The 27815-nt window shown below is 48.5% G+C and overlaps 1 protein-coding gene across 2 annotated transcripts in view; it reads left to right on the top strand.

The window, feature by feature from the left end:
* Positions 1 to 27815, top strand: part of STAM (signal transducing adaptor molecule) — a 247460-nt gene that overhangs the window by 196668 nt on the left and 22977 nt on the right. For both annotated transcript variants that reach the window (XM_078663570.1, XM_078663571.1), the window contains one exon: positions 11422 to 11572. In XM_078663570.1, coding sequence (XP_078519696.1) covers positions 11422 to 11572 — 151 coding nt within the window. The remainder of the gene's footprint in view (positions 1 to 11421; positions 11573 to 27815) is intronic.

The following is a 27815-nucleotide window of genomic DNA, read 5'->3' as shown; positions in this document are numbered from 1 at the left end:
ATCTGTCAATAAGGAACCATGAATGGGCAGAACATCACAACTAAATAGGACTCCGCTGAGAACACAAAAAAGCAGCAATACAACAACAAAACGTTCCCATACCCCCCCCCCCCACCCCCCCCCACCCTGCTTCCCTGCCCGTGGATTCAGAACTATCCACCCCCCAACTAGGCAGAGTGCCTGTCGCCCTCCCCTCCATGATCGGGGTACCTGGCGGGCCGTTAACGCCACTCGCCCGACACAAAAAGCAGTGTAAATGATATACATGTGTAAAACTACAAATAGACCATGTGCAACGTCCACAAATTAGAAAAGTTACTTGTAAGTCAGCTGGTGCGGCCCTATCGGGGCCGGATAAGGCACTCCTCAGGAGCAGAAGTCCATGGAACGCAGAAACTCTCCACCCCCACAAATAGTAAAAACAAAAAGGACCAATAGAACAATATCCAACAGCCATCTCAAAATAGTCAAAATAGTAGTTCCCTCTTGACCGGGAATCGTCACTCCTCCTCATTATTCGGACTGGTAAATAGGTCTTGACTCACAGGCAAGTGGTCCTCTCTCGGATGTTCTTCTGATTCCGCCCGGTCCCGCGGAGATTTTCCAGCTCGGCGCCATCCCTCCAACCAGTCCCACACTTCTTCCGGCGACAGGAAGAATCAGGCTTTACCATCCATCTCTACACGGAGCTTCGCCTGGAAGAGCATAGAGTATTTAACGCCTTGACCCCGTAAGGCCTTCTAGACCTCAAGAAAGTTGCGCCGTCTCGCCTGCACCCTCACTGTGAAGTCTGGGACATCGAGATACGAGTGTTTTCCAGGAGAAGCGGCGGCCCAGATCTAGCTGCCTGGAGGATAGCGTCCCGATCCCGAAAGTTGAAGACCCTCGCAATGATGGGGCGGGGGGGGCCCTGGCCTCGGTTTACCCCCTGGAACCCTGTGCGCCCGTTCAATGGAAAAATAGCTCGACAGTTGCTTGGGTTTGAGATGCTTCGTGACCAATTCTTCCACAAATAGGTCTGCCGCTGGCTCCTCCATTCTCTCCGGAGCTCCCAAAATTCGAACATTGTTCCGTCGCGCCCTCCCTTCATAGTCGTCCAGCAGGTCACCCATTTGTTTCTGTTGTTTCTGAAGCTGGGCTACTTGTTGTTGGAGGTGTCGTGGATGAGTGCTGCCGTTTTGACCTCTACATCCTTGACCTTAGTGTCCATTTTGCGCAGGTCAGCTCGCAAGAGGGTCACCTCAATATGAACATAGTCAATTCGAGTTTCCAGTGAGGAGCGGACTCCAGCAATCGCCTCCATGACGTCTTCTAAGGTAAGCGTTTTCGTTCCCTGCGAAGGGGGACGCATTTTTGGGGTCAACGGGGGGGGGGGGGCGTCCTTATTTTCACCTCTGGAGCCCCAGGAATTCTTATTTATTTGCCTCTTGGTCGAGGGCCTCCCTCCCTTGCTGGACGCCATCGCACATCGTATGGTGAGCCGCCCGAGCGGCCGTGATCCTGTGGGGCCGTAGATAATATCTAGTCCAATCGTCCACCACGCGCCCGGCTGTCTCACATGAATACAGCAGGGCCCAAATGTTGAGCCGCGGCGCTAATGTCGGCCCGGAATAAGGGTCCTTCGCGAGTCACTCGCCACTGCTGCAATAGTCCGATCTCCAATAGAGGTGAAGGGGCCCCCGGGCCTCCGCCGGGCTCGCGCCTCTAATGCGGTATCCTGTAGCTGGGCCGATCCAAGAAAGCCCGACATCCAGTGCCCCAGCCAGGCAGATAGTCAATGGTCTGCCCCCAGTTAGCCGGCGTTGTAAGGGGAGCCGGCGGAAGGTCCGTCACTCTCAGCCAGGGCAACGAAGTTTGCGCCGGAGCTCCTGCGGCGGTAGGCCCCTAAGCCGGGACGTTGCGTGAATGACGCCCCGGCGGGCCGGCAGTGACCTCCGATTCCGTCCACAATCCACCCACCGGCTCTGCGGCAGCGGGGGGAGAGCTCCGGCAGCCGCGGAAGGTCTCAATATTGGTCCGATTAGAAGCGGTGGGGCAATAAAGGCATCAACAGGTCCGGTATCACCCCAAGCTGCCGAAGCCAGTCAGCACTCAGGCCGGAGCCCCAGCGCAGTCGCCATCTTGCGAGCCCCGGGGGACCCCACTCCAAAGGGCTCGATCTCCGGCACGGTGTCACCGATCGGGCCAGCACTCACACAAGGCGTGCACAATCGGTTGAGGACGGGGGCCTACCAGTTACAAGGGAGTCCCTAGTCGTAGAAGCGGATCTGTTGGGCGGATAGACGGGCGATGGCCGGGAGTCGCTTTAGCAAGCGACCATTCCCTCCGGCTGCTAGCCACGCCCTGCATGGGTGGCAGATTTAGCAGAGGGACCTTCACCAGCACAATGGCAATATTGTTGTAACCAGATTTTAGACTTGGCATCTTTTGGCATGTTTCCCTGAGTTTTGGCTTTCTGCTCTACCGGTTTTGACTCTGTTTTTGCTGACGTAGTGTTTCTGCGCACGTTTCTCACTGCTGATCAGTGGTAAAGCGCAAGTGCTCCTGTGGTAAATGGTGTTATGGATTGGTATTTCCAGGATTAGGTATTTGATTTCCTTGTTAGTCACTAGTAAAGTGCACTGAGTGTGCCAAGGGCTGTAAATCTAATGCTACTAGTGGGCCTGCAGCATTGATGGTGCCACCCACGTAAGTATCCCAAAAAGGTAACTCAGACCTGCCGAGTCTGTGCGCAGTTTGTAACTGCCATGTCGACTTGGCGAGTGCACCCACTTGCCAGGCCCTAAACCTTCCCTTTTCTACATGTCAGTCACCCCTAAGGTTGGCCCAAGATGCCCCTGTGGGCAGGGTGCAGTGTATGTGAAAGGTAGGACATGCCCTGGTGTGTGTGGCATGTCCTGATAGTGAATTACAGCCCATTTCGTTTTTCACTATTGCAAGGCTACCTGTTCCCCATAGGACAGAATGGGAAGTTTGTTTATAACATCTTATAAACATAACTGGCCCTGGGAACTAGGTAGAAAAAGAAAGTTTAGTATGCCTGAACCCAGAATCTAAAGACGCATCTAGTAGCGAAGGTGATTTTTACGTTCTGTGTTTGAAAATACCACTTTTAGAAAGAAGGTATTTTCTTGCTCAGTTATTCCGTGTGCCTCTGCTGGAATGTGGATTGCCTGTCTGGGTTTTGGATGACAGAAGGCTGGGGAGCAGGAGGGGCTCCAGATAGTCTAGGTGGGGTCAGGAAAGGGCTGAATAGACCTGGGCTGCATTGCGGAAAGGGGAAGTAGATTTCCTTGCACCTCAAAGGGACTAGTCTGCCTCTGGCAATGCTGGCTCCACCTCCTGCCAGGAAGTCACACCAGAGAAGGCAGAACTGGTTCTGGCTGGGCACAGACACACTCTGCCTAAGATTTTGGCCTATAAACATTGGGGTCCAGACCCCTGAACTTTAGAACACTTTTGGATCAAGAAGACTGCCAAGCAGAAGAGCTGGAGAAGCTCTGAGGAGGGACAATCACTTTGCTGTGCACTTTGCTGTGTTGGCCTGCAGTGGCTGCTTCTGTCTTGGGAAGTGGAAGGACTGGCTGAACTTTCTGCAATCTACTTTTGTGAGTTTCTCCAAGGGCTTGAGATAGAGCTTGCCCCCTGTTCAAGAAGTCTCAGAAATAGCAAAGACTTCAAGCTCTTCTGCCCTCAGCACTGGGGACTGTGTGTTTTGTGCTGCAACATAAGAAACGCAACTTGACGTCTACGACGCCACTGCCAACTCTGTGTCCTGAAGTTACCACAGAGGGCACTGCTGCACCGCGACCCTGGTCTCACCGACGACGACCACGCCACCGAGCCGATGATTGCACCGCGACCTTTGGGCACGCAGTCCACACCGCTTCGTGACGCCGCCTTGGCACTGCAGAGGGCACAGCTGCAACGCCGCACCGCGACCCTGGTCTCACTGACGACGATGCCACTGAGCCGCTACTCGCACCACGACTTGAGGGCACCACATTCCGCACCGCTGCCCTTCGCACCGCAGCACACAACTCCTGCTGACGCCAGCACTCCTGACTCCATCAGAGAGGAGATCGACCTGCAGTGCGTGTGACTTCGAGGGACCCGACCACTCCTGCACAGACCTCCGGAACAGACGCCTGCGGACGCCGTGTTTTTGGAAGCTCAACGAGAGGTCATCAACGCCCTGTATGTCTAAAAGGTACTGTTTGCGGGTCTTCCCGACACCGTAGCTGGCCCGCAACGCCGCGGTCAACCAGAACTGTTTGGATTTGTTTGCTCACGACTCCATGATAGCCCCAGATGGAGCTATCAACATCAAGGAACTATTTTTAAAGCATATTTTGACAAGTGAAGATTTTGAAGTACTGTATTGTGGATTTTTATTGTTTTTGGTTTTGTCTTAAGTATATAAAAATATTGGATATTTTTCTAAACTAGTGTGGTGTCCTTTTGTAGTGCTTACACTATATTACTGTTGGTTATGTGCAAATGCTTTACACACTGCCTCTAAAATAAGCCAGACTGCGCATGCCAAGCTACCAAGGGGATGAGCAGGGGTTATTTTAGGAGTGTAACTCCCTTATCCTGACTAGGAAGTAGGGTCCCTATTTGGACAAAGGTGCAAACCCTTGCCAACTAGAGACACCCTTTTCTAACACCAGACTAAAAGACTCTCCCCAACTATCGACTGCACCTGATACACTTTACATTTCTGCATAGGCTCTAACGCACCCCAATGGCACTTCACAAAATGGGCCTGGCTGTGGACGAGAGATGTGCATGATGTCAGACTCCTGTTGCAGCATTTACACACCTGGCCTGGACATGCCTGAAAGTAGTAAACTATTGGCAGGATGTGTGCAAAATCATTAGCGCCATAACCTTCAAAACCATCACACCTTACCCCCTTACATGCTTACTGGGACATGTTAAAGACATCCCGGACACCAGCCGCAGACTGGTATTAATGCTGTTGGTGTTGGCCATGTGCAGGGTGGCAATCCATTGGGGCCGCATGCCGGCACCACTATCCAAACACTGATTAGCAGACGCAGCACATTGCCAGACGTACTTGAGTGAATATTGGAATTTAATGCCTCTGGCTAGCAGGCTGCACGACATTTGGGTTCCCCTGGTGACATACCTCCGTCACTCAAATGATTCTGAGGATCCCCCTGACCAAACCCCAGACTCTGCGGCCGTGAATGTAGACGCAATCCCTGACAGTGACAGGCCTACAACTATATGACGGGGGTACTACATCTTCTACACATACTAGCCTAAAATGATGTTTGCGTGCCCAGAGAAGTATCGAGTTACCATGCATTTCCAGTGAGCCGCTGTCATGATGCCATTCCAGCAAAGACTAGATGTTAAACTGTATAATTGAATGCATAAGTGGAACATGCTTTATTTTCGATAAACGTTCTCAAAACGTTTTATTTTTATTTTAAAAAACTGCATTGTGGTAACATTTCCCAGATCTCCTTACCCGACCCCTCTTTTGAATGTATCATCCAGTTATGGGCAAGCCATGTGGGAAGCTGGCTAGCTAACCCATTGACAGCATACCACGAGTCTGTGTAAATATGACACTTTCCATGTTATTCTTGTTTCAAAGCCTGATACACATCATATAGTGCTGCAAACTGACTACTCTTTCCCTCTCCGGTAGTAGTTAACAGTATCTTGGTCATAGGATTGTACGACACCGCTTTCCAATGCTTATTAGCCCGCACATACCTAGCTGAGCCATCAGTAAACCATACATGTCTCTTGTCTTCTGAAGAGAATGCTGCAAACTGCTCCCCCCACTTGACAGGGGACTCCTGTATCTCAGGCACATCCTGTAACACCCCTGTATCTTCCACTGGGGACTGCGCCACCTGCTCATGCAACACCGCAGTACCTTTGGGGTTTACTCAGGCCCTGTCTTGTATCTACCACTTCCACTTGATTATGCTGGCTTTCCTGCTCATGCCCTATTCTATGAGTCTTGGGGGAACTCCTCACTCGTTGCATTATAGGCATCTCAGGTCTCAAGATTACATTGTGCCCCAGGGTCAAGTGCTCTGTGTCCACCAGGGCTCAATAACATGAAAGCAACTGCCTTTCAAATGGAGTGTACCACTCTCCAGCAACTGGTAACTTCTTTGCCCAAAATCCTAAAGACACCCTCATCTTTCCTTCTTTCTGGCACAAACTTCAATTGGCATACTGCCTCTGGGCCTCCATTTTCAGCTCAACATCACCCTATTGTACTGGCCACAAATCCAAGGCATATAGCTTCCTTTGCTGATTCAAATGCATTATGTTGCTGCTCTCCCTACTCAAACATGTTTCTTTCGTGTAACTTTGTACAAAGTGGACATTTGATTTAAGTGAGGGATATGCTGTCTCAAAAAACCAAACAATGCAGTGAACCTCTCCGCTTCCTTCCTATTTTGCTGCGCAGCAAACTCTTTAATCTTTTGTCTCACTTACAGCACCACCACTCTGTGTCCCTGATGCCATTGGATACCCAAAAAGTTAACATTTTGAGAGGATTCCTGTACATTTGCTATATTTATCCCCACCCTTTACTCTGCAAGTGTTCCACAATCCTGTCCAGTTGACCTGCACTTGTTCTTGTGTCTCTCCCTGTATCATCACATCATCAATGTAATGGCAAAGGTGCACCCCGGGAATGACTGATACCTCATCTAAGTGCTCACTCACCAGCCGGTGACAGTTGGTAGGACTATGCAAATACCCTGGGGGAGTTGTTGAAATATAATTTGCCTACTGTTCCAGGAGAAAGCTAATTGTTCTTGGTCCATCGGTATAGTGATGAAAGCAATGACAATGTCAGTAGTTGCGTACCACGTTCCAGTGTGTTTCTGTATTTTCTCAATTAAGGTAATCGTATGTGGGACAGCAACAGTCAGAGGAGGAGTATGCTTGTTCAATTTGCGATAATCAACTATCATGCGCCAACTATTTTCACTTTTGCGCACAGGCCATACGGGGTTATTCCAGTCGGTTGTGATTGGAATCACCACCCCTGCCTCTATCAATTCTGTATTGTTTCATATGGATTATCTTAGTAGCTTGGGGCACCTTTACTGGAGCAATCTTTAAATTACCCTCTCTCGTTGTAGTAACTGAGATGTACCTTTTTGATGCACACTGCTAACATCCAGCCTCTATATACAAAGTAATTCCTTTTAGGATGTCAATTCCAATGATTTACTCGAGAGTGGTCACTATCAAGACAAAGTATTCTCTTTTTGATAGGCTCTCAATTCTCATGTAGACCGTAGTTTGTACTGCTGGTGTTTCCTTTCCACGCAAAACTGTAATTGTAAAATACTGCCCTTTGAACTTTTTTGGCTTTCCATGTATTAATGAGGCCTACGCTCCTGTATCCACTAGGGCTTGCATATTTTGGATGTTCCCATTCTTCCAATAAATCTCAACCCTAACAAGGGGTCTGTTATCTTTGCGAGCCTACTCTGCATCTGAGCTTGCCCACTTCCCTTATCTAAATTCGTCCTGCGCGCTTTTGCCCATGTCACATCCGGATAAACTCTGATAATCTTCAGGCAACTTCTTATCGCTACCCCCACTGCTGCTCCTGTCCTCGTCTGCCCGGTCATAACTCACACCTTTCCCTCCCATCAAACAGGGCTCTCTCTCTTTTTCCCTGCAGGGCTCTCTCTCTCGGTCCTTCGCTGCTCTTTCCTCATTCACCTCCGACTCCACCTGTTTTCCCATTCATCTGTTTATTATCCTTCTTATTCACCTTTCTACTTCTTTCCTTTGTAGGGCGAGCCTAGCGAAGTGCGCATCGCTGCTCTACGAGATGACCTTTAGAAATCGTCTGCACTTTTGTTACTCTCGTGCTTGTGCTGGCATCCACCTTGCGGGAGCGAGCAGCGATGCGCAGAGGCTATCTTTTAAATTAGCGTGCCCGCACACGCTTGTTGACATTTCTCGCCTCTCGCTCCCCTGCCTGTCTCACCCTCGCCCTCCCTTGTTTTCAGTGCTTTGGCACCTATCACAGTCACTTAATATCCCATGCCGTGGTCCCCTCTCTCCCCCGCCCATCGCTGCCTGTTAATTTTAGTGCTTCATGCCCTTTCGCTGCAGGTTCCCTTTTATTTTACAAAGATGTTCCACTGCTGAGAGTCACCCAGTCTGTGCTTGTTCCGTTTGCTTTGATATAGTTCAAAACCATTGGCATTAAGGATCGGCATTTGTTATTTTGTTTCCTGTTTTTGATGGACTCTTGCCGAATATGCGCAATGCACGCTGCTTCCCTCCCACAGCAGTTGCTTGATTTTCATAACTTATTTACGCCAGGTTACCCTTAAACATGGCCCTACGCTCAAGGTGACAACTAAGCCTTCTGGGTTGATTATAGATTTGAGCTCACCCTCCGCATCTCCCTGGAGAGTTTGAAGGGGCAGTGGTCGCAGTTGCGAAAAATGTGTCCCACATATAATTTCCTGATTGGATGCAGCAGCATGGTTACGTTTATGTAGTTTTTGTGGAGGAAGAGCTCATGATTCCACCGCTGAACGGTGTCATGCTGCCGGGAGTTGTCAGGCTCAGCCTGCTTGACCTGCTGCATCAGTAGGTAGGTGGCAGACCTAAAGTAATAGTAAAATGTTGTAACAGCTTAGCCTCATTTATTGCTTTTCTCATAGTATCCTATCTGATGACCATAGTGTTATTCTGTACGGGTCCGAGTCTATAAAATTCGAACACTCTCGCAGGCATATGCAGACTTGTTCAACCTGAAGAGATTTCCGATCCACTCCCTCTCTCCCCCCCCACCCTTCCAAATCCGTGCGCCAATAAAAACAATAATTCTCTGTCTTATCTGCCATAGTCCTAATCCTGAAGTGTGTGCGTTTTCTGAATTGCTTCAAGTGCACAGATGCATGGGTGCGGCTGCTGTGAGATTTCTGTTAAGGAAACAGTTTTTCATGTTTCGTTCTCCCTGAAAAACAAATGTTGTTGAATGAGCGTTCCCACACTTGCTGCCCACTGATCACTTGTTCTAGTGTGCCCTAAGTTTGGAAATGCAGTGTGTGTGATTTACTACCGCAGCAAAAACCACACAACTGCAATATTTTTCTTCCGTTTAGAGTGATAGTTGCCAATGTAAACATGAGCAGTAGATCCCTTGACGATCCTCTAGCTGCTCTCATTGTAGCTTACTAGTTTTTACTTATGCTTCTTGCTCCCTTTTTTCTCTGGCTGCTCTCTCCCTTCCCTCTCTGGTTGTTCTGTAACTTCTCTCTCTGGTTGTTCTTTCCCTTCCCTCTCTGGCTGCTCCCTCCCTTCCTTGGCTGACTGCTATATCTTGCACAGTGGTTTGCACCATTTCTGATCACATGTTGTTGTCTAGTTGCTATTTATATCAACTTGGTCTGTAAAAATTGTCTCTCTTTCTAACACCAAGGTATGTCCCTGCTCTTACTTCACTCTTGCAGCTTCTCTCTGTAGCACAGTTTGCCTCCTAACTGCTTCATGTCTCTTCGATGGAGGGCCTGGGGGCGGGAGTGTCAGCACTTCCCCTGACTGCATTCTACCTCCTGGTGCTACTGTCTGTAGCTTGAAGGCCTGTACGTCCAATGGCAGGTCTCTAGTCTGCCTTTGAGCCTTGCATTTTAACTCTATTGGCTGCTCTGTGGCTTGGTGCTCTGTACGTCCTCTGACTGCTTTCTACCTTCTGTGACTAGCCTATGTAGTGAGGGGGTCATCACGTCCTCTAACTACTTTCTACCTCCAAAGGCTGATCTCTATAGTATGGGGTATTTACCTTGACTGCCTACTATCTCGTTTAACTATTCACTGTACCGTGTGGCTGATGTCTTCAATGATTGCTCTGTAGGTGCTGGGGACATTCCCTCATATAAATTTACTCTGCCTCCAATGGCTGACTTCGGTATCTTGGGGTCTGCAAGATCTCTGACTGCATTCTACCTCCCATGACTGCTCTCTGCACTATTGGGTCTGCGCCTCCAGTAGCTACTCTTCTGAGGGCATGGCCTTTGCTTCGTAGGGCTACATTCCACCTCCAATAATTGGTCACTCTAGCTTTGGGGTCTGCACCTCTGACTGCTTACTCCCTCCTGGCTGCGCTCTCAAAGGCTAGGACAGTTTTGTACCTCCTATGGTTGCTCCCAGTGATTTGTGGTTTCTACCTCGCATGACTACTCAGTAGTGTGGGGTCTCCGCCTCTCATAATTGTGCGGCAAATGGTGGAGTCTTCGCCTCATAGGACCGCATTCTACCTCCTGTGGCTGCTCTTGCAGCGTGGGAGTCTGCACCTTCTAACTGCATTCTGCCTCGTCTCACTGCTGACTGTAGCATAGGGTCTGTGCTTGCAGTAACTGCTCTCTGAGAGGCTGTCTTTGCCTCATGTGACTGCATTTTACCTCCTATGGTTGACTTTTATAGCATGGGCTTCTGAACATCCTTCAACTGCTTTCTATCTCGTCTGCCTGCTTCTATAGCAGGGGGTATGTACCGCCAATGGTTGTTCTCACTTGCCATATTGGGGGAAGCAGTAGTGTTGTATGTCTACATGTAAAAGCTGCAGTTTGTGAGTTGTTGCACCCTCTTTCAACTGGTCTCCTAAAGTAATCATAGCTTCCCCTGGTTCTGACAGTTATGATGCAAAGTGGCTTCTATCTTGGAATAGTAATCATCTTTCACTGGCTGAGGGACTCCAATAAAAGTATAAAATGCAAGCTTGTGTTTCTGCAAGCTTTGCTTTTTTTGTTCCTCATGCTTTTGTGACATTTAAATGGCACCGGAACCCCTGGATGACAAATCATTGTATTGTCTTTAAAAGTTTAATAGCTGTTACACGTTTGCAAAAATAATTAATTAAATAAAATATGCTGGTTTGCTAGTGCCAACTCTTTAATCTCTGACTGCACAGCACCCAGGATTATTTGGTGCAAGGCTAAACACTTATAAGGTCAGAAAGGTGAGACCTATTGGCTATGCCAATGCTTGTTTATCCACCCCTCGCCTCCGATGCATCTCCCACATACTCTTGGTAACAGTGCTGTCACTTTCTTCCCTTGACACCCAGTCTTTCAACAGTGCCATAAACATGTCTCTTCTTTATTATCAGTGCGAGTTACAGACCAGTAGGACCTTTCGCCCCTTAAATAGCCACCCATTGGGTGAGGTTTACGCCTCATTTAATATTTATTAAGAACCCTGCAAATGTAAACGGTACTCTTACAACAGAGATTATCCTGTTTCATCTCAACAATGTAAGCAAAATTATAAGTGAGTTCTTTTCATTTATACAGTTCAGTGGTTTGAACGTTTTGTTAAGGGGAATGTCTTCTTACTTTGTAGCAATCAAAATACCTATGAGCATTTTGTGTGTTGTTTTAGGAAACATTCAGAACTCTCTGAATTAAATGTAAAGGTGATGGATGCTCTTTCAATGTACACAAAGCTGATGAACGAAGACCCGATGTATTCAATGTATGCAAAAGTGCCCAACCAGCAGTATTATATGCAGTCAACTACTACATCACCTCAGGTATGATTAGTGTAACAAGGTAAATGGTATGTAAAAATTACTATATTTACTTATGATATATGAACTGTCGGTGAGGTACACATTATGTGTCTATAGACATCCACGAGAGGCCACTGCGGGTATGTCCCACCAGGCGTCACTCAACCGTAAACCTATATGAGCACTCTGATAGCCCAGAAGTACTATGGACTTACATTACATAGCTCATAACAGAGCTAAGAAATTAGCTACAGTTTAATTTTTTCACCAAGTTATTTTTTTAACACACTTTTTAATGCTGTCCAAGATGATACAAGTGTGAGCGTAAACACGAAGACACTTTACAATTTGTTTCTAGGAATTGTTAACTACCGAAGACGTTTTATAAAGCTCGCTGCCCAAAATATTCGGATAGGAAATGTATATATGTATCAGATCTACTGACAATTGACCATTTTAAGATCTAACAATTTTAGCCTGTATTTTAATTAATACTAGATTTTATTTTATGATAAGTACTGTATAAGGATTTGAAAAAGAACATTGCCTGGTGACCAACTCAGCTTTGAAAATCTTTTTTTAGGGCATATTATTTTCATCAATCAGCATTTGTAGAGCCCAGCACTGTCACCCTTAAGGGTATCTGGGTGCTGGGGTGTGAGGTCTCTTTTGGAAAGCCAGGGAGGAAACGAGAAGAGGAGGCAAAACAGAGGGCAGAAAAATGAGCAGAAAATGCCAGAGGGCAGATAAAAGAGCCGAAAAGGCAAACAGAGAGCGGAAAAAAGGCAGAACAGGCAAAACAGAGCAGATGAGCACAAAACAGAGGGCAGAACAACAAGTAGAAAAGGGAAAACGGAGGGCAAAAAACTAGCAGAAAAGGCAAAACACAGCAAGAAACAAGCGGAGAGGCACAAACAGGGGGCAGCAGGTAGACAGGCCGCAGAGGATAGTGGACTGTGGGCAACCTGGACAGGAGAACTGTCACAGGGTGAGCTGGCACATAGACCTGCTCAGTTGGGTCACACTGCGGCTTCCGTTATGTAGGTCCTGGTGCCAGGGTGGAATGCTGGGTTATGGTAAAAGGGAAATGGCTGGAAGAGGGAAGAAACGAGCAGGAAAAGACAAAACAAAGAGCAAAAAAACGAGCAGAAAACCCAAAACTAAGAGGAAGAGGGCAGAACAAGCAGTAAATACAAAACGGGGACAGGAAAACAAGGCGAAAAGGAAAAATAGAGGGCAGGAAAAAGAGCCAAAAAGGCAAAAGTGGGTAAAGGAATGAGAAGGAAAGGCAAAACAGCCGAAAAATGAGCAGAAAAGGCAAAACCGAGCCAAAAACGAGCAGAGGAGACACAAACGGATGGCAGCCGGTAGACAGGCAGCAGCGGGGTTGTAGGAGGATGGATATCTGACTATGGTTACCCCAGATTTTTTGCCTTGTGTTTAGCTGGTTTTCGACTTAGCCTGGGGCCCTAATTAGCAGGTTCCCAGGCCAACTATCTGCTCTCTCTGTAAAATGGACTCCATGTACCCTAGGTACATAACTAATTGGATATTGGGTCACCTTATGAGCCCCTGTACAGTGTACTATAGGTACCCAGGGCATAGGTGCATCCAAGGCCTACCAGGGGCTGCAGCATATCTTTTGCCACCCCTGGCTGGCCATCCAAACTGACATAACTGGCTAATCACCCCTTGCTTAGATATAGTATACCTATGTCTAACCTTATAATCTGGACACATATGCACCTATAAGTCACTCCTAAGGCAGGCCTTAACAATCCTGGAGGCAGAGTTCTTGGTTTTATGTGAGATGGTGCTCTAGCATGAGCTGAGCCTGTCTGCAGCTTTCGGAACCATGTCCTTATAGCTGTTCTAGGATATTGCCATACCATATACTCTTAAGTGCATTATGAACCTCGCGGTTAAATGCTATCTCTGGTTTGGCTTTATCAAAACATGTCGTGTAAGGTGTCATACGCTTTGGAATACTACCCCCTCGCCAGTCCTGGCGACGGGGGTAGCATTCCACCCTTCTAGAGGGAGAAGACATGTTACTTTCCTTAATCCCTGTTAAAGTTAACCAGAGCCTCAGCATCACAAAATGGATGCTGCTGCTTCCACAGACACAAGTCTGGCCTCCTGCTGCTGGACAAAACTCCGGCAGGGGAAGCCTGGACAATAGGTTTCCTGTCACAAGGAGGTGCTAGCACCACCCCAGACAAGAGATAGTGGATTGTAGCAGGGAGGACTGAATGAAACTAGACACTGCCTGGGGCACACAAGGTGTCCCATGCATAGCCCGGTTCAAACCGGTGCTGGGGCACTCCAGCCCCAGCTCTGGCGTGAAACTGGACAAAGGGAAAGGGATGTAACCACCCCCTTCCTGGGCCCACCCATAGGTGGGACCTAGCAGGTGATCCAGCCCCTTGATTTGGAATAAAGGTAGGAGATGCGCCCTTAGACTTAAGATCACCCTGACTGAAACTTTGAAACAAAACTCTGGACCCTTCGACATCCTACTCGACGTAGAAGACTGAAGAATCTCCCTTGTGGTCAAGGAGGGACCACCCTGTGCAAGCAGGCACCATCAAGCGCTCAACGGTTTGCTTTGTTGTCGCTCCCGCCGGAGCTCCAACGACAGAGCCTGACAAGAACCGGATTTCCAGACATCCAACAACCCGATCCAAAACCACAGCAAAGCTGAGACCCGTGGAGGCGACGTGAGACGTGGGACCGGCAATCTTCGAAAGCCAGCGAAGTGCTTTCCGTGCAGCATCCGAGGAACCCTCGAAGCTGTGCATTGGGGATTGAGAAGCCCCAGCCCCGAGCAGCCTTTGCACCGAAGATCACCACTCCACACTCACCGAGTGCTGCGTGGGGCCCTTTTGCAGTTTCCTGCTCAACGCGTCTGTCCGGTCACTTGCCCGTTGGCTAGTGGCCTTTGTGACGACGAAACCTTTGAACTACACTGCTGGTCTGGTTGCTCCAGACTGGCCCTCGCTCCCCTGAAAAGGAGCAGCCCCTCAGACCTTGCTGGTCCGAATAAGAAGCCATCTTCGATTCCTGCGTGGGTTGCATTTGCCAAGGCCTGTTGACTCCGATTCGAGAACAGACACCGCCGACAGCGAGAGCCTTCGTGGGACAGCCCGTATCCAGCTCCTGGTCATCGTCGATACCTCCAGGTCCACGTGGCAGCGGAGACCAGCTTCGCGACAACCACCTGATTGCGCCCAACATCGCCTGGTTCCTTCCTGGTCCCTGGCTAGTGACCCAGACTCTGTCCCCTCTGCTTTCAGGTACTCTACATCTTCGATCCAACCGGACTCTTCTCGCCTGGTCGCCTGCAGCATCTTTTCTCCAAGGCTCCATAGAACTCCACGACGAAACCCGACACACTTTGACGCCTATGCACCCGCTTCCTGTGGGTGAGGTAACGCGAGTACTACGGTGCTCCTGTGGAGATTTACATCCCGAGTGTCCTAGTTTTAAGTGGTTAAGTTCTAGTCCAGTCGGAAGACTTCCAAATCTGTAACTTTCTAACTTTTACGCACCCATTGACTTCTATTGGTGCACACGTGTGCATTTAGACACTGCACCCGCATCCTGTGGGCCTCTTACGTCCTAACTGCTGTTAGTCCAGTGTAGCCCCAGCGATTTCCAAGGCCCTAGGCCTTACCCTTGTTCGTGACGAGGTTCTTATACCACTATTTTAGTATATGGTTTTACGGGCCACCAGGGCCTATCCATAATTGTTCAACTTTTGTATGTTATATTAAGTAATTTGTTATACGCTTGTGCTCCTGTGCTCATAAAGAGTTAAGGGGATTTATTTAGAAATAAATACATATATATGTTGAATATATAACCTGTGTGGTGTCGTTTCATTTGATATTCCAGGATTGCATATGGTAAAACAGCTGGCTTCACATGCCCTCTTGAGTTTAGCCTAAGACTGCTTTTGTACATGCTACCCCTAGGATAGCTGGTCTATAAGGTTGACTTTACAACCATCACCATAAGGGGTGTTTGGACTGGTGCAAGGTTCTCACTAGAATAGTGAACATCATATACCAGGCCAACTAATCACAGGGGTCTCGGGGGGAATCGACACGAGTACCTGCGTCCTCATGTGGCAGAAGAATGGATAGAGCTACCTCTGTTACTTGGCCATAATTGTGTCAGTACGGCTGTCCAGTTTGTGGTATTTCTTTTTTTTTTTTAAAAAGGCAAAATAATAAACCCACAACTTAATAGCATGCACACAGTTACACATATGTATATGTTCTCAATTTAAATTGTAAATTGGAACTCCTTCTGAAGGGAACTTGAAGAATAACCACAATGCAAATCACATAACCTAAAGCACTGTCACAGAGAACAACTAACCACACACATAAACTTAATCTCTTTCCTGTAAATGCAAGATACTACCTGAAAACCTATCCGCATCAGTCTTTAACCCTTAAAACAGCAAGGTCCTTAAATATCCTATGACAAAATTTATTGGCCTTTTCATTATTCATTTCGTATTCGCAATTAACTAGGAAAACATCATGTTCGAGGCATGTGAGCTGTAGATCACATGCTTTGCATACTCCTGCCATCCAGTGTTAGGTCCGGATGTTTGCAAGTTGTTTTTCTGTGAAGAAGTCTTTCCAGTCACGAGGTAAGGTGACTCCTCCTTTCGGTGATAGTGAACATGGACATCGACTCCATTGTTAAATTTTTTTTTCCCGCCATCGGGTTCGGGCATGTATTGCTGCGGTCCGGTTTGAAACCCTTTTTCGGGTTCCCCTCGGTGCGCAATTCACTCTATCCTCATCTGTTTTGTTTCCTACACGTATCCCACTTCTCCACGTATTGTATCGGTTGAAGAAAATTTCTGTTTCGATCGGAAAACTTGTGGAAGGCCTTTGGGCCTAACCGCGTCCGTCCACCTCGCGATCGATGGAACAGACTCCATTCAAATTCTGTCCTCGGTGCCACACAAAGTATCCGCACACTGACTCACACGAAGTGTGCAACTTGTGCTTATCCCCAGAGCACAACGAACAGGACTGTGATGCGTGCCGATCGTTTCAATCGAAGAATACTCTCTGCAATCGTCTGGCTCGACGCCTTGAAATGCAAAGCCAGAACATCGAATACACACTGGACATCTTCGGTGAAGGATCCGAGCAAGAACAATTCGATGCACAAGGGGCTGAAGAGGAGCAGGAAGAACCTGCATCTATTCCAGAATCTGACTCCGAGATGGAAGACTACATACTGCAAGGTCAACTTCCCGTGATTACTGAACACCCCTTGCCCCGAAATCCAATTCAACCCAAACAAAAGGCTTCGGTTCCACCTCCGGGCCATGGTCGATACAGAGAAGATGTTTCTAATGCCCCGCCTCGGCACCGAAACACGTCGCTCAGCCTTCCTGCTCGTGATTGAGCCAGCCAAGTCAGGCACTGAGCCGAAACCTTCAAGCTTGAAGCCAAAGACTTCTTCGGAGCCGAAATCTTTGTCGTCAAAATCGAAAACTGCTTCGGAACTCAAACCTTTTTCTGCGTCAAAGTCCATTCCACCCGGGCACCTGAGGCCTCATTGCCCAAACTGAAAAATGTTCATCCGAAGCTACAGGATCTGATTTTCGACGCCCCACATCGGACCCAAAACAAAAGGAACTTTAAACTAATCCTGATACAGGACATGTTCTTACTAAACTGCCTCAGGAGCTCAAACCTGAGTCAGAGGACATACAGTTCCTTTAAAGAGGAAGAATGTCGGTACTAAACCCTCTCCTCCTCCTCCTCCTCCTCCACCACGTTCCCCTACACATTCACCACCTTCTCCAGCATTAGAACATTTACTTATCACACCAACTAACTCTGCATCACCACAGGCTTATGACGATGATGATGGCGATACTCATTTACCTGTAGATCCCTGGAAAGACTATAATACTGATTCACCTACTGAGAATGATCTTGACCTTTACCCTGCAAAGCCTTCCCCTCAAGACAACAATGTAGGGTATTTAGAATTACTTGCTAGAGCTGCAAAGTATCACGGGATACAACTATATAAAGAATCCCTAGAAGAGGATTTCTTGCACGACACTCTCAGTAGTACACATAGATCCAGTTAGACTCTCTCTATGCTCAAAGGCATAATGAGACATGCCGATGATATATTTACGGACCCTGTTTTTGCTCGTATTCACTCCCAGAATAGTCAAAAAACATAAGCCCGCTCCGTCAGATCCAGTCTTTATTAAGGGGCAATTACCACTAGACTCACTGTTTGTCTCTCATGCCCGTAAAAGACAAATTCACAAACCTTGGGGGATGCCCCCTCCGAACAAAATTATTTGACGCTTCTGGTAAGCGAGTAGCCGCCCAGGCAAGAAATCATTGGCGTATTGCCAACACCCAGGCCCTATTTGCCAGGTGTGATAGAGCGCACTGGGACAAAGTGGAGCAATTGCTTGAATATCTTCCAGATGAGCGCAAAGCTAAAGCTCCGGATTTAGTACAAGAAGGAAAGCTAATCTCCAATGTCTCTATTATATGTGCTTTAGATGCTTGCGACACTGCTGCAAGAGCGATTAACACTAGTGTGTTACTTAGGAGTCACGCCTGATTAAGGATTTCTGGGTTTAAACCTGAAGTCCAACAATCCATTTTGAATTTTCCATTTGATAAAAAGCATCTCTTCAAGCCCAAATTAGATCAGGCATTGGAGAAAATGAAAAAGTACACTGAGGTAGCTAAATCAATAGGAGCCCTACAGTCTCCTTCAAATCGTAGCTCCTTTCGTCGTTCCTTCTATCGTTGGGGGTCCACGACCACATCCTCAGACAATAATGCTGCATCGTTCAAAGGCAACAATCAATCTTCATCCTTCAGAGGCTTCTTTAGAGGAGGATCCAGAGGCAACAATGGCAAAGGTGGAGACAAGGGTCCCACACCCTGCAATTCCCCTTTCCCTAACAAGCAGTGACTTGCCTACCCTTTCCTCCGATCATTTAACACCTGTCGGGGGACGTCTTCTACAATTCCTCCCCATTTGGCAATCCATAACTACAGACAAATGGGTGTTCGGAATTCTCCATCATGGTTACTATCTGGAGTTTACCATCAATCCTCCAAACACTCCACCTCATTCTCACAAAATGTCACCAGAACATTTACACCTCCTCAAACAAGAAGTCCAGTGTCTTTTGCGAAAAGGAGCCATAGAGCCTGTACCGTTACAATATGAAGGGTCAGGCATGTACTCCCTGTGTTTTCTAATTCCCAAAAAGGACTGTTCTTTGAGACCTATTCTGGACCTCAAAGAACTGAACCACTACATACTGTCTGAACATTTCCACATGGTGACAGTTCAACAAGTGCTCCCGCTTCTACAGCAGGGTGACTTTGTCTACTCTAGACTTAAAGGACGCATATTTCTACATTCAAATTCATCCTGCTCATTGCAAATATATCAGAATTGTTGATAGGGGGTCGCCTATTACCAGTTCAAAGCACTACCGATGGAGTCACCACTGATCCCAGAGTATTTACTAAATGCCTGGCAGTAGTCACAGCGGATCCATGTCTTCACATTCCTGGATGACTGGCTCATCAAAGCCAGCACTTACCAGAAGTGTCTCCAAAACACTAAAGCCGCAATTCACTTACTACACCAACTAGGGTTTACACTGAATGCGTTGAAGTCTCGCCTGCAGCCTTCCAACACACAAACCTATCTGGGAGCCACTATAGACACTCAAAGAGCGCTTGCCCCTCCAATGAAGGCAGAAATCTCAGTATTCAGTCTCTTCTCACTCAGTTTCAGCCCAACCAATCATTACCAGCAAGAGTCTTCATGCAACTACTAGGAATGATAGCGTCTTGCATTGTGATTGTTGCCCATGCAAGACTTCACATGCATAACCTTCGAGAATGCTTAGCTTGTCAGTGGAACCCGTCACAGGGTCAGTTCGCCGATCTAGTGTTGGTAGATGGCCACACCCATCGCTCTCTGCAGTGGTGGAACCCACATAATGTATCCAAAGGGCGGCCCTTCATCGATCCTGTTCCACAGACAGTGCCAACAGCAGACACATCGCTCACTGTTCGGGGTGCTCACTTACACGATCACACAATCCAAGGGTTGTGAAGTCTAAAGCACAAAAATCTCTATCTAAATCACCTAGAGCCACTTGCAGTGTTTCTAGCGCTTAGAGCCTTTCAAAAATCACCTCATAGGCAAAGCTGGAAAGAAAGGATAGGAAGCAGCTGGGTCATAGGTGACTACACCACCAAACTAGTCACAATGGTATATCCTATTGCCCACCTCAAGTGATCTGCTGCTTGTAGATCGCAAAAAATAACTAGACTAAATTTGGTTGGATGAGAGGCAATATGTAGAAAACAAACATTTAGGCACATACAAATATGTAAACACAGGCAATTACAGATGAATGAATTTTGGGATGTCTTTATTCTCTGTTGTGTTTCACAAGGTATAAACAACCAACGCGTTTCGCCCAAACATGAGCTTCTTCAGGGCAATATATTGTGTAAGGAAAGGCGTATCCGATAGCGCATGTCTCCAGGAAGTACGATTTGAGATGAATCCTAATGTATTTACTATAAGCTCGTGGTAGAACAAGAAAGAAAACCAGACGCAAGTGTAGCTGGCACTCCAATGTTCAGTCAACACTGGGTTCAGTATTTCCAGCGTGTTAGTTGCCAGTGAAGGCGTCATTTACCGCATGTTGAAACCCCACGCCTGGTCCGTTAGCGACGTCATTGGGCCTGGTCGGTCGCTAAAGGACCAGGCGCGGGGTTTCAACATGCAGCAAATGCCGCCTTCAAAATCGTAACAAATTGTTATCGTAACAATCGTCTCATGGAGGGTTGCTTTTCCTATTGTAATCACTTCACTAAGAAGAGTTGGTGAACTCCAGGCATTAACTATACAAGAGCCTTTCTGTCAGCTTCACAAAGACAGAGTGGTTCTTCGAACCAATCCCAAATGTCTTCCTAAAGTTGTATATGCTTTTCATATCAATCAGTTGAGTTACCTGTCTTCTTTCCTCAATCTGATTCTGTAGCTGAACCAGCTCTACACACACGTAATGTTAGAATAGCTCTGCTATATTAATTCAAAAGAACAAAAGAATTTTGCAAAACAAAGCAGCTTATTGTTGCTTTTTCGCCACCACACTAAGGCAATCCCATATCTGTTAGACCTGTCAGCCCTAGGGTGGTCTTACCCCGTTTTTTTGCCCTTTGCTTTGTTTTTTCCACCATCTTTTTTTTGTTGGACCTAGGTCTCTGGGCGCCTAACCACTGCCAAACAGTGCTGAGGTGCAGGTGCTCTCTCCCAACAACATGGCTGCCACAGGCCCCTGCTACTGTGGAGTGGCCTTTAGACACACACTAGTAGTCAGGAGCAGGCTGGGACATTGGGATACAGTAGCACTGCCATCCCGCCTTTTCTGCCCATGGCATAGAACGTGGAAGCTTCTGGAACCTTCCGAAATAGGGGAGGGGTTACACTTTGCCGCCTTCAGAGAGTGGCCACCTGACCTAGGGGTATAAGGGGAAAGGAGGGAAATCTGCCTGTCAGTTGGGGCATCACTGGACCTGGGGGAACCTCTGCAGGAGTTTAGGCGGTTGGGCCTAGGGGAGAAATCTACACCACTGGAACTGACTGGGCCTAGGCACTGCTTTCTAAGTTAGGTGAGGGACTCTGCCAACCCACTGATCTGGCCCAACGTTGGGGAACCCAGGGAACCACCTTCAGGAAGCCAAGGGAACCACCTCCAGTAAGCCAAGGGAACCATCCTACCTCTGAATCACCAACTCAATCCCCTTCTTCCCCCTCCCAAGAAACTACACCAGAAGGGCGATGAAACCACCAGGCGCCGCAAGGAGACACTTACCTGCTGTGAGGACTGCTGGGGGATCAACCAGGTAACAGCGCTGCACCATCCAAGCGCTTCCCTGCCAGAACTGTGCCCCCCTGCGCTGTCCTGCCTCAGCTGTGCCCTGACTTGCCCAGAACTGTTTATGCCAGACCTGCTTGCCGCTGGGACTGACTGCCCCCCTAAGCGCTGTCGTCCCTAAGCGCTGTCCTGCCAGGAACTGTGCCCAACCTGAAACTAAGAACTGTGCCTGTAAGAGCGCTGTGGCTCCAAAGCGCTGCATCCCTAAAGCGCTATCGCCTTCACCGTTGCGGCCCGGGGTTACCTGCGCTGACTGGAGGTGCTCTGGGGCCCGTAAATCACCGCCGCGGCCCGGGCGCCACGTGGCGAGAGTCTGCTGTGTGGCGCTGCTGCCGGTTGCGCCTGGGGCCATAAATCACCGCCACGGCCCGGCGCCAAGTCAAGGAGGTGCCCACTGCTGATTTTGGCCGCCAGAACCTTGGGAGGGCCGCTGCGGTAGTGAGCGAGGCCTCGCTGGGCCTTGGAAGCTCTGGTCCCACCGTCACGTGACGGGGGCGCCGTCCGTGTACCAGGCCACCCCTCCACCGCGCAGCCATTGGTTCAGGCTGCCGGGCCCCGCGAGCCGCGCTGTCAATGGCGGCTGCGTGCGCGCCCTCCCGCAACAGCACTCTGATTGGTTCCTGGGCCCGGGAAGGAACGGCAGGCCCGGGACCAGCTTTCGGCATCGGAGAGGGGGCTCCCAGGCGAGGGAGTGCCCCCGATCGGCCCCAGACCCACCAGGGGCCCACGGAAATCGGCGAGGAGCTGCGGGGAGCCCGCTTAGCCTGCGCGGGCTCCCGCACTACAAAAGAGGCCAGAACCCAAGGTAATACCCCCCTCGGCGAGGGCGAGAGACTGAGGAGGTGGTGGGGTTGCGGAGGAGCCTTGGGAGACCAGAAAGGCAGCCCCGTCATTGTCCCTTCCCACAAGTGACCGCTGTTGTGCCCTGTGGGGCCCTGATTACCTCCGTTGAGGCTCTTGGTAAGACTGCAAGGGCCTGAAATGAAGGGAGGAAGTGACTGAGGCCCCCTGGTCGAGGGATAGCCGTAATTATTGACTGTGTTTGGTGCCTAAAGGTAACCCCTAATTAGGGGAATGTTCTTGTAGCTGCCCCTGAGCCTGAAACCCTGCTTAGGTTGCGGGTACACCATTTAGGCCCCTGTTGAACTGTTTACAGGAACCCCTTTTATCAGAAATGTTCTATAGGGGAACTATGAAATGTTCTAAATTGCAACTAGGAAATGTTCTATCTTGAAGTGTTCTATGAGTTGTTGCTATACTGAATCTTCTTAGGACGAATGTTGTTGCATAAGCCTATACAATGAAATGTTGCCTGATTCTTTAACCACATCGCTGCGGCGGCTATTCCGCCGCAGCGCTAAGGGGGCGGGGGGACGCGGCGGGCCCATGCTGGTGACGGAACCGCTCCGTCACCAGCTGCGGTTGAGCTGTGCTCATGACGGAGTGGTTCTGTCATGGCCCCGCCCGCTTAATAGAAAGCGCCGCGCAGGCACGAAATCAGCGGCGCGCAGGCGCGTCGGGCGGGCCATGACGTAACCGCTCCGTCATCAGCACAGTGCCACCGCGGCTGATGACGGAGCGGCGGAACCGGTTAAGGAATGTTGTTGCCTAGCTTGCCCATGCATATAGTGAGGTACTGACAGTTACTTGTCTGTTGAATTGATGATTAGTTTATGATAATGAATTACCTACCTGCAATAAGACAAGCCTAGATAAAAGAATCTTGTTTTAAACAACTAGCTGGTGTGGTGTCCTTTTATTGCCTGTGTTTCCCTGTCTCAGTGTGAGTGTGTGCTGCACTTCTGCTTTACACCTTGCCTTCGGGTGCCTTCCCGCTCGCGCCAAGCTACCGCGGTGGAATTGGTGACCCCAGTTCTTACAATATCTAATTCAGGCATTGCAAGATGGATTGGGAAATGTATCCAGACATGTTATGTGAAAGCGAAAAGAACTTTGATAATACCTCCTAGAGCGCATTCCACTCCCAAGATAGGGACCACTATGGCCTTGTTTGAGAATATTCCCCTAGCTGACATCTGTAAGGCAACAACATGGTCTATACCGCACACATTCACCAAGCACTATTGTGTAGATGTGTTAGCGAGGCAACAAGCTAATGGAAGCCAAGCAGTACTTAAAACACTATTTCAAACAACTGCAACTTATACAGGTTAGCCACCGCTTTGGGAATATGCTGCTACATAGTCTATGCAAAGCATGTGATCTGCAGCTCACATGCCTTGAACGGATAATGTTACTTACCCAGGAAGCATCTGTTCTTGGCATGTAGAGTTGTAGATTCACATGCGCCCACCCGCCTCACCGGGTACCTGTCGTTGTAGCAGTTCTCACTTTACGTGCATACGCATGGACCTTAACTAACTCCATTCTCACCCTCTGCGGGAAAACAATTTAACAATGCCCATGTGCACTATCACCGAAAGGAGGAGTCCCCCTACCTTGTGACTGGAAAGACTTCTTCGAAGAAAAACAACTTGCAAACATTCTGACCCAACACTAGATGACAGGAGTATGCAAAGCATGTGAATCTACAGCTCTACATGCCAAGAACAGATTCTTACTGGGTAAGTAACATTATCCTTCATTCCTCAGCTTCCCAAATAAAAACACAATAGCTCAGTTCAGTTATATTTTTAATCGTTGGCAAGATCAAGTCATAACTTATATTTGTACATTCTTGCTCCCTAAATTGCTGACACTAGAAAGCTGTAATGAAGCTTATTCAAAGCCCAGTTAATCCTATTCCTTAAGACTAAATTGATAATTTTTAGACATCGAGTAATCTCCAATAATACCTCACAAGATGCAGAGTCGGCAATAGGGAGACACGTTCTGCAGCTTTTGCAATATACTCTCAATCTCTTAATGGCAAACAAATCTTACACCGTATATTTTAGGACGTAGAGGAAAGTCAAAATTAGCTGGAGCATGAGGTAGAATATAAAGAGGTGCTGTTGACTAGAAAGTTTGTCTCCCTACTTCACCACTCTGAACCCAGCACCGAATTAAAGGTAGTGAGCTATTTACTTCTTTCCACCCAGCTGGTTAAAGATCATGTCAGGCAGATTGATGATGGAAATATTCTCTAGTACTTTATTAATTTCTGAAAATCAGGAAATAACCAGTACATGCTACTTCCAAAAGACAACTTGACTCTTCTATTGGAAAAAACAGCATGTTGCTAACCACAGAAGATATGCATGAAAGATACCAAGGAATGACAAGCAGAGACTTACACATTCATCTTTGGTTTTCCCTAAAACCGTGACAGACTTCCACCTTTGCTGGTTTTCAGATCTTTAAACAGGTGGAATTAAGCACAAATGTTTTTGACATTGCGTAACATACTACCTTTTTTCATGGAAGATAACCTTAATACAAAAGTTGATCTGCACTCTTTGCCAATCTGAAATAAGCACAACATATGTAATGCTAGGTAAGTAGGTATTAATAGTTTGTGATTCTGCCCTTTGACAAAAATCCTCTTCAAGGATGCTCACTATGGCTGCTGCTCAAATCATACAAGAATGTATACATGTATATCTATAGCTAGATGATTGGCTGGTCAGAGGACATTCATTCCAGAAATTTCAAGAGTGCTTTTTTACCATTAATATCAAGAAAACACATTTGAAGTCATCACAAGTAAGCCCTTTAGTGGAACCCTTAATAGACCTGTTAAAAGCAGTGTCATTTTGTTCTGGTGAGAATATCAGTCTTCCATCATAAAGTGATTTGCAATGACCATTTGTCTTGTAAGCAACATTTATTCATATCAATAGTAATTTCCCTATGGTTATGTTATGTTATGGGTATTTTATGGTGTAGTCTGGTTGTTTTATGGTTATTGTTGGGGTTCACATAGGAGGGTATCCTGGCTTTGGGCAGGTAAGAGTCTAACCTCTCTTAGGGTGAGCAGGACGGGATATTCGAAGAGCCAGATTTTCCGCTTCATGCGGAGTTCAAGAACTGAGGAGGCAACTCTGATGTGCAGTGGCAGGTTGTTTCAGGCTTTATGAGCTAGGGAGGAGAAGGCATGACTGCCAGATGTGGTTCTGCATATGCAGCTTGGCGGGTGTATGTGCGTGTAGGAGTCTGGCTGAGTGGAGGTGTCTGGTAGATCTGATAGAAACGTCTAGCTGCAGATTCCTTAACTTAGAATATCCCCAGGCGTCAGACTGGATCCAGAAAACTTTCCGCAGCAGCATCTCTGCGCGCCGGGGGTGGTGCCGCACGGCTCCACCTTGACGTCGTCCACGGGCGTGACGTCAATGGAGTCATATATGCCCTTCCCAGCTCACTGACGTCCATTTTCTCCTTTTCCGCGTCCCAACGATGATCCTCGAAAACCAGCAGTTCCTTGGCATGGGTTTTAGGCCTTTTCGACACCTTCTGTGTCGCTGGAACAGTGTGCAATGCCTTCGGGTTTTAAGGCTTGTGAAGCCTGTGTGCGACAGATGTCTGGCACTGACCCACATCTCATCTGTATGTTGTGCTTTGGCATGCACCGCGACTCTAAATAGTGCGACGCCTGTCAGAGGTGGAAGCACAAGTACCTCAGGGAGCACCGTATGAAACTGCTGGCCGTACGGCTGTCCGGTCCAGCACCTTCATGTCACCGCTCTCCCCCTCTGGATTGGGCTCAGTCTAGAGGTCGTTCCCGCGAACGTCGTTCGAGAGCAGGTAAGCACAAGCGGCAAGCACGGAGGTCTTCCTTCCATTTGCGTACTGCTGGCGCCCGCTCCTTTCACTTTATGCCAGGTAAAGGTCCCATTTTGCAATTGTGCAACATTCCGTCCATCATCTTGTGTGTTTTGCAGGTAACGGTGCCCGGCAGTCGCTTCCTCCATACCCTCCCTTTCTGGGGGTTGAAGCGACGGCTGCCGAAATGGAGGCTTACTCTATTGCACTCCAGTCGTACTTTGGGTCCCCACCTCTCCCTGGAGCGCCTTAAGGTCCCAAACAGATGGAGGGCACTCACGTCGGGTCCTCGCCAGCGGATTCTTCCTTGGCGCCGTCATCGACTCTGGTTCCGGAGACGATACGACGCCGATGGGACACGGCCCAGTGGGTCCTCCCAGTCACCCGTCTAGCCTACCCCGTCAGTCTTCGCATAGCCCTGAACGTCTTCCTGCGCTGACGCTCGGCTCAACGTCAGGCTTGCCCAAATTTGCACATTTTGCAGTGGGATCGATGTTGGACGGCGTCCAGGTCGAGACCTCTCTGGATGTCGTCGACGTCCAGACGACTCCGCCTGTGCCAACGTCCAAGCGTCCTCAAGAGGTTGCTGCTCCCACCGACTCCTCGGACGTTGCTGCGACCTCCACACGGTGTCGATCGACGCTGGTGCCGGCAACACCGCCTCCTTGTCAAGAGGTTGATGCTTCTCTGGATTCCTCGGGTCGGGAGCCCATGGTGCAAGTGCCTTGTGTTGCCTGGCCTTCGGGTCAGTGTCCGGCTCCTCCACTTTTGTTGTCCAGTGGACGGCTTAGTCTCCAACCGTCTCCTACCAAAGGCTTATTATGGCAACTGAATCTGGTGCTGCTTACACAGGTGCCATTCACAGGGTGGCTGCTCTTCTTGGTTTTCAGCCTCCTGTGGTCCCCGTGCTGTCTGATCCTTTAATGGATCTGCTTCATATGGAGCCTATTGAGGTGGAGCCTTTGCTGCCATTTGGCGGCTCTTTATTTGACATTTTGCGTGGCACATGGGCAAGGCCCTCTTCTGGTGACCCTGTTGATCGGGCTATTGCTCGTAGGCACCGCCCTGCTCTGGTTGATCCACTCTGCCTGTCCACTCACTCTGCGGCTCAGGGACTCATTGTTCAGGCGGCCTTTTACTTGCAAACTTCATCCGTCTTGCCATTATTGCCTTCCACTAGGGAATCTAGGTGGCTGGATGCGGTGCTCGCCAACTTTTTGCCTCTACCAGTGCGGGTATCCGAGCATTAAATACTGCGTGTGTGTTCGCGCGTGAATCCTTGACCCTTTGGAACTTGGTCGAGAAACTTCTCCCTTCTGTTCCAGAGGAGCAGCGGTCACAGTTGCTTCGGCTTCTGCTTGATGTCAGGGTAATAGCGCAATTTTTGCTCCGTTCTTCCCTTGATGCCACTGACTCTGTGGGACGAGCTCTTTCTCGATCTGTGGCTTTGCGCTGCCATGCATGGCTGCGCGACAGTCGTTTCCCGGATAATGTTCGGGATGTCCTCAGAGATCTACTGTTTAATGGTGTGGACCTTTTTGATCCCGGATT

Source organism: Lissotriton helveticus, chromosome 10, assembly GCF_964261635.1.
Source record: "Lissotriton helveticus chromosome 10, aLisHel1.1, whole genome shotgun sequence".
NCBI classification, from domain to species: domain Eukaryota; kingdom Metazoa; phylum Chordata; class Amphibia; order Caudata; family Salamandridae; genus Lissotriton; species Lissotriton helveticus.
The sequence above is the reverse complement of the archived record's forward strand: the minus strand, read 5'-3'. Positions and strand labels throughout refer to the sequence as shown.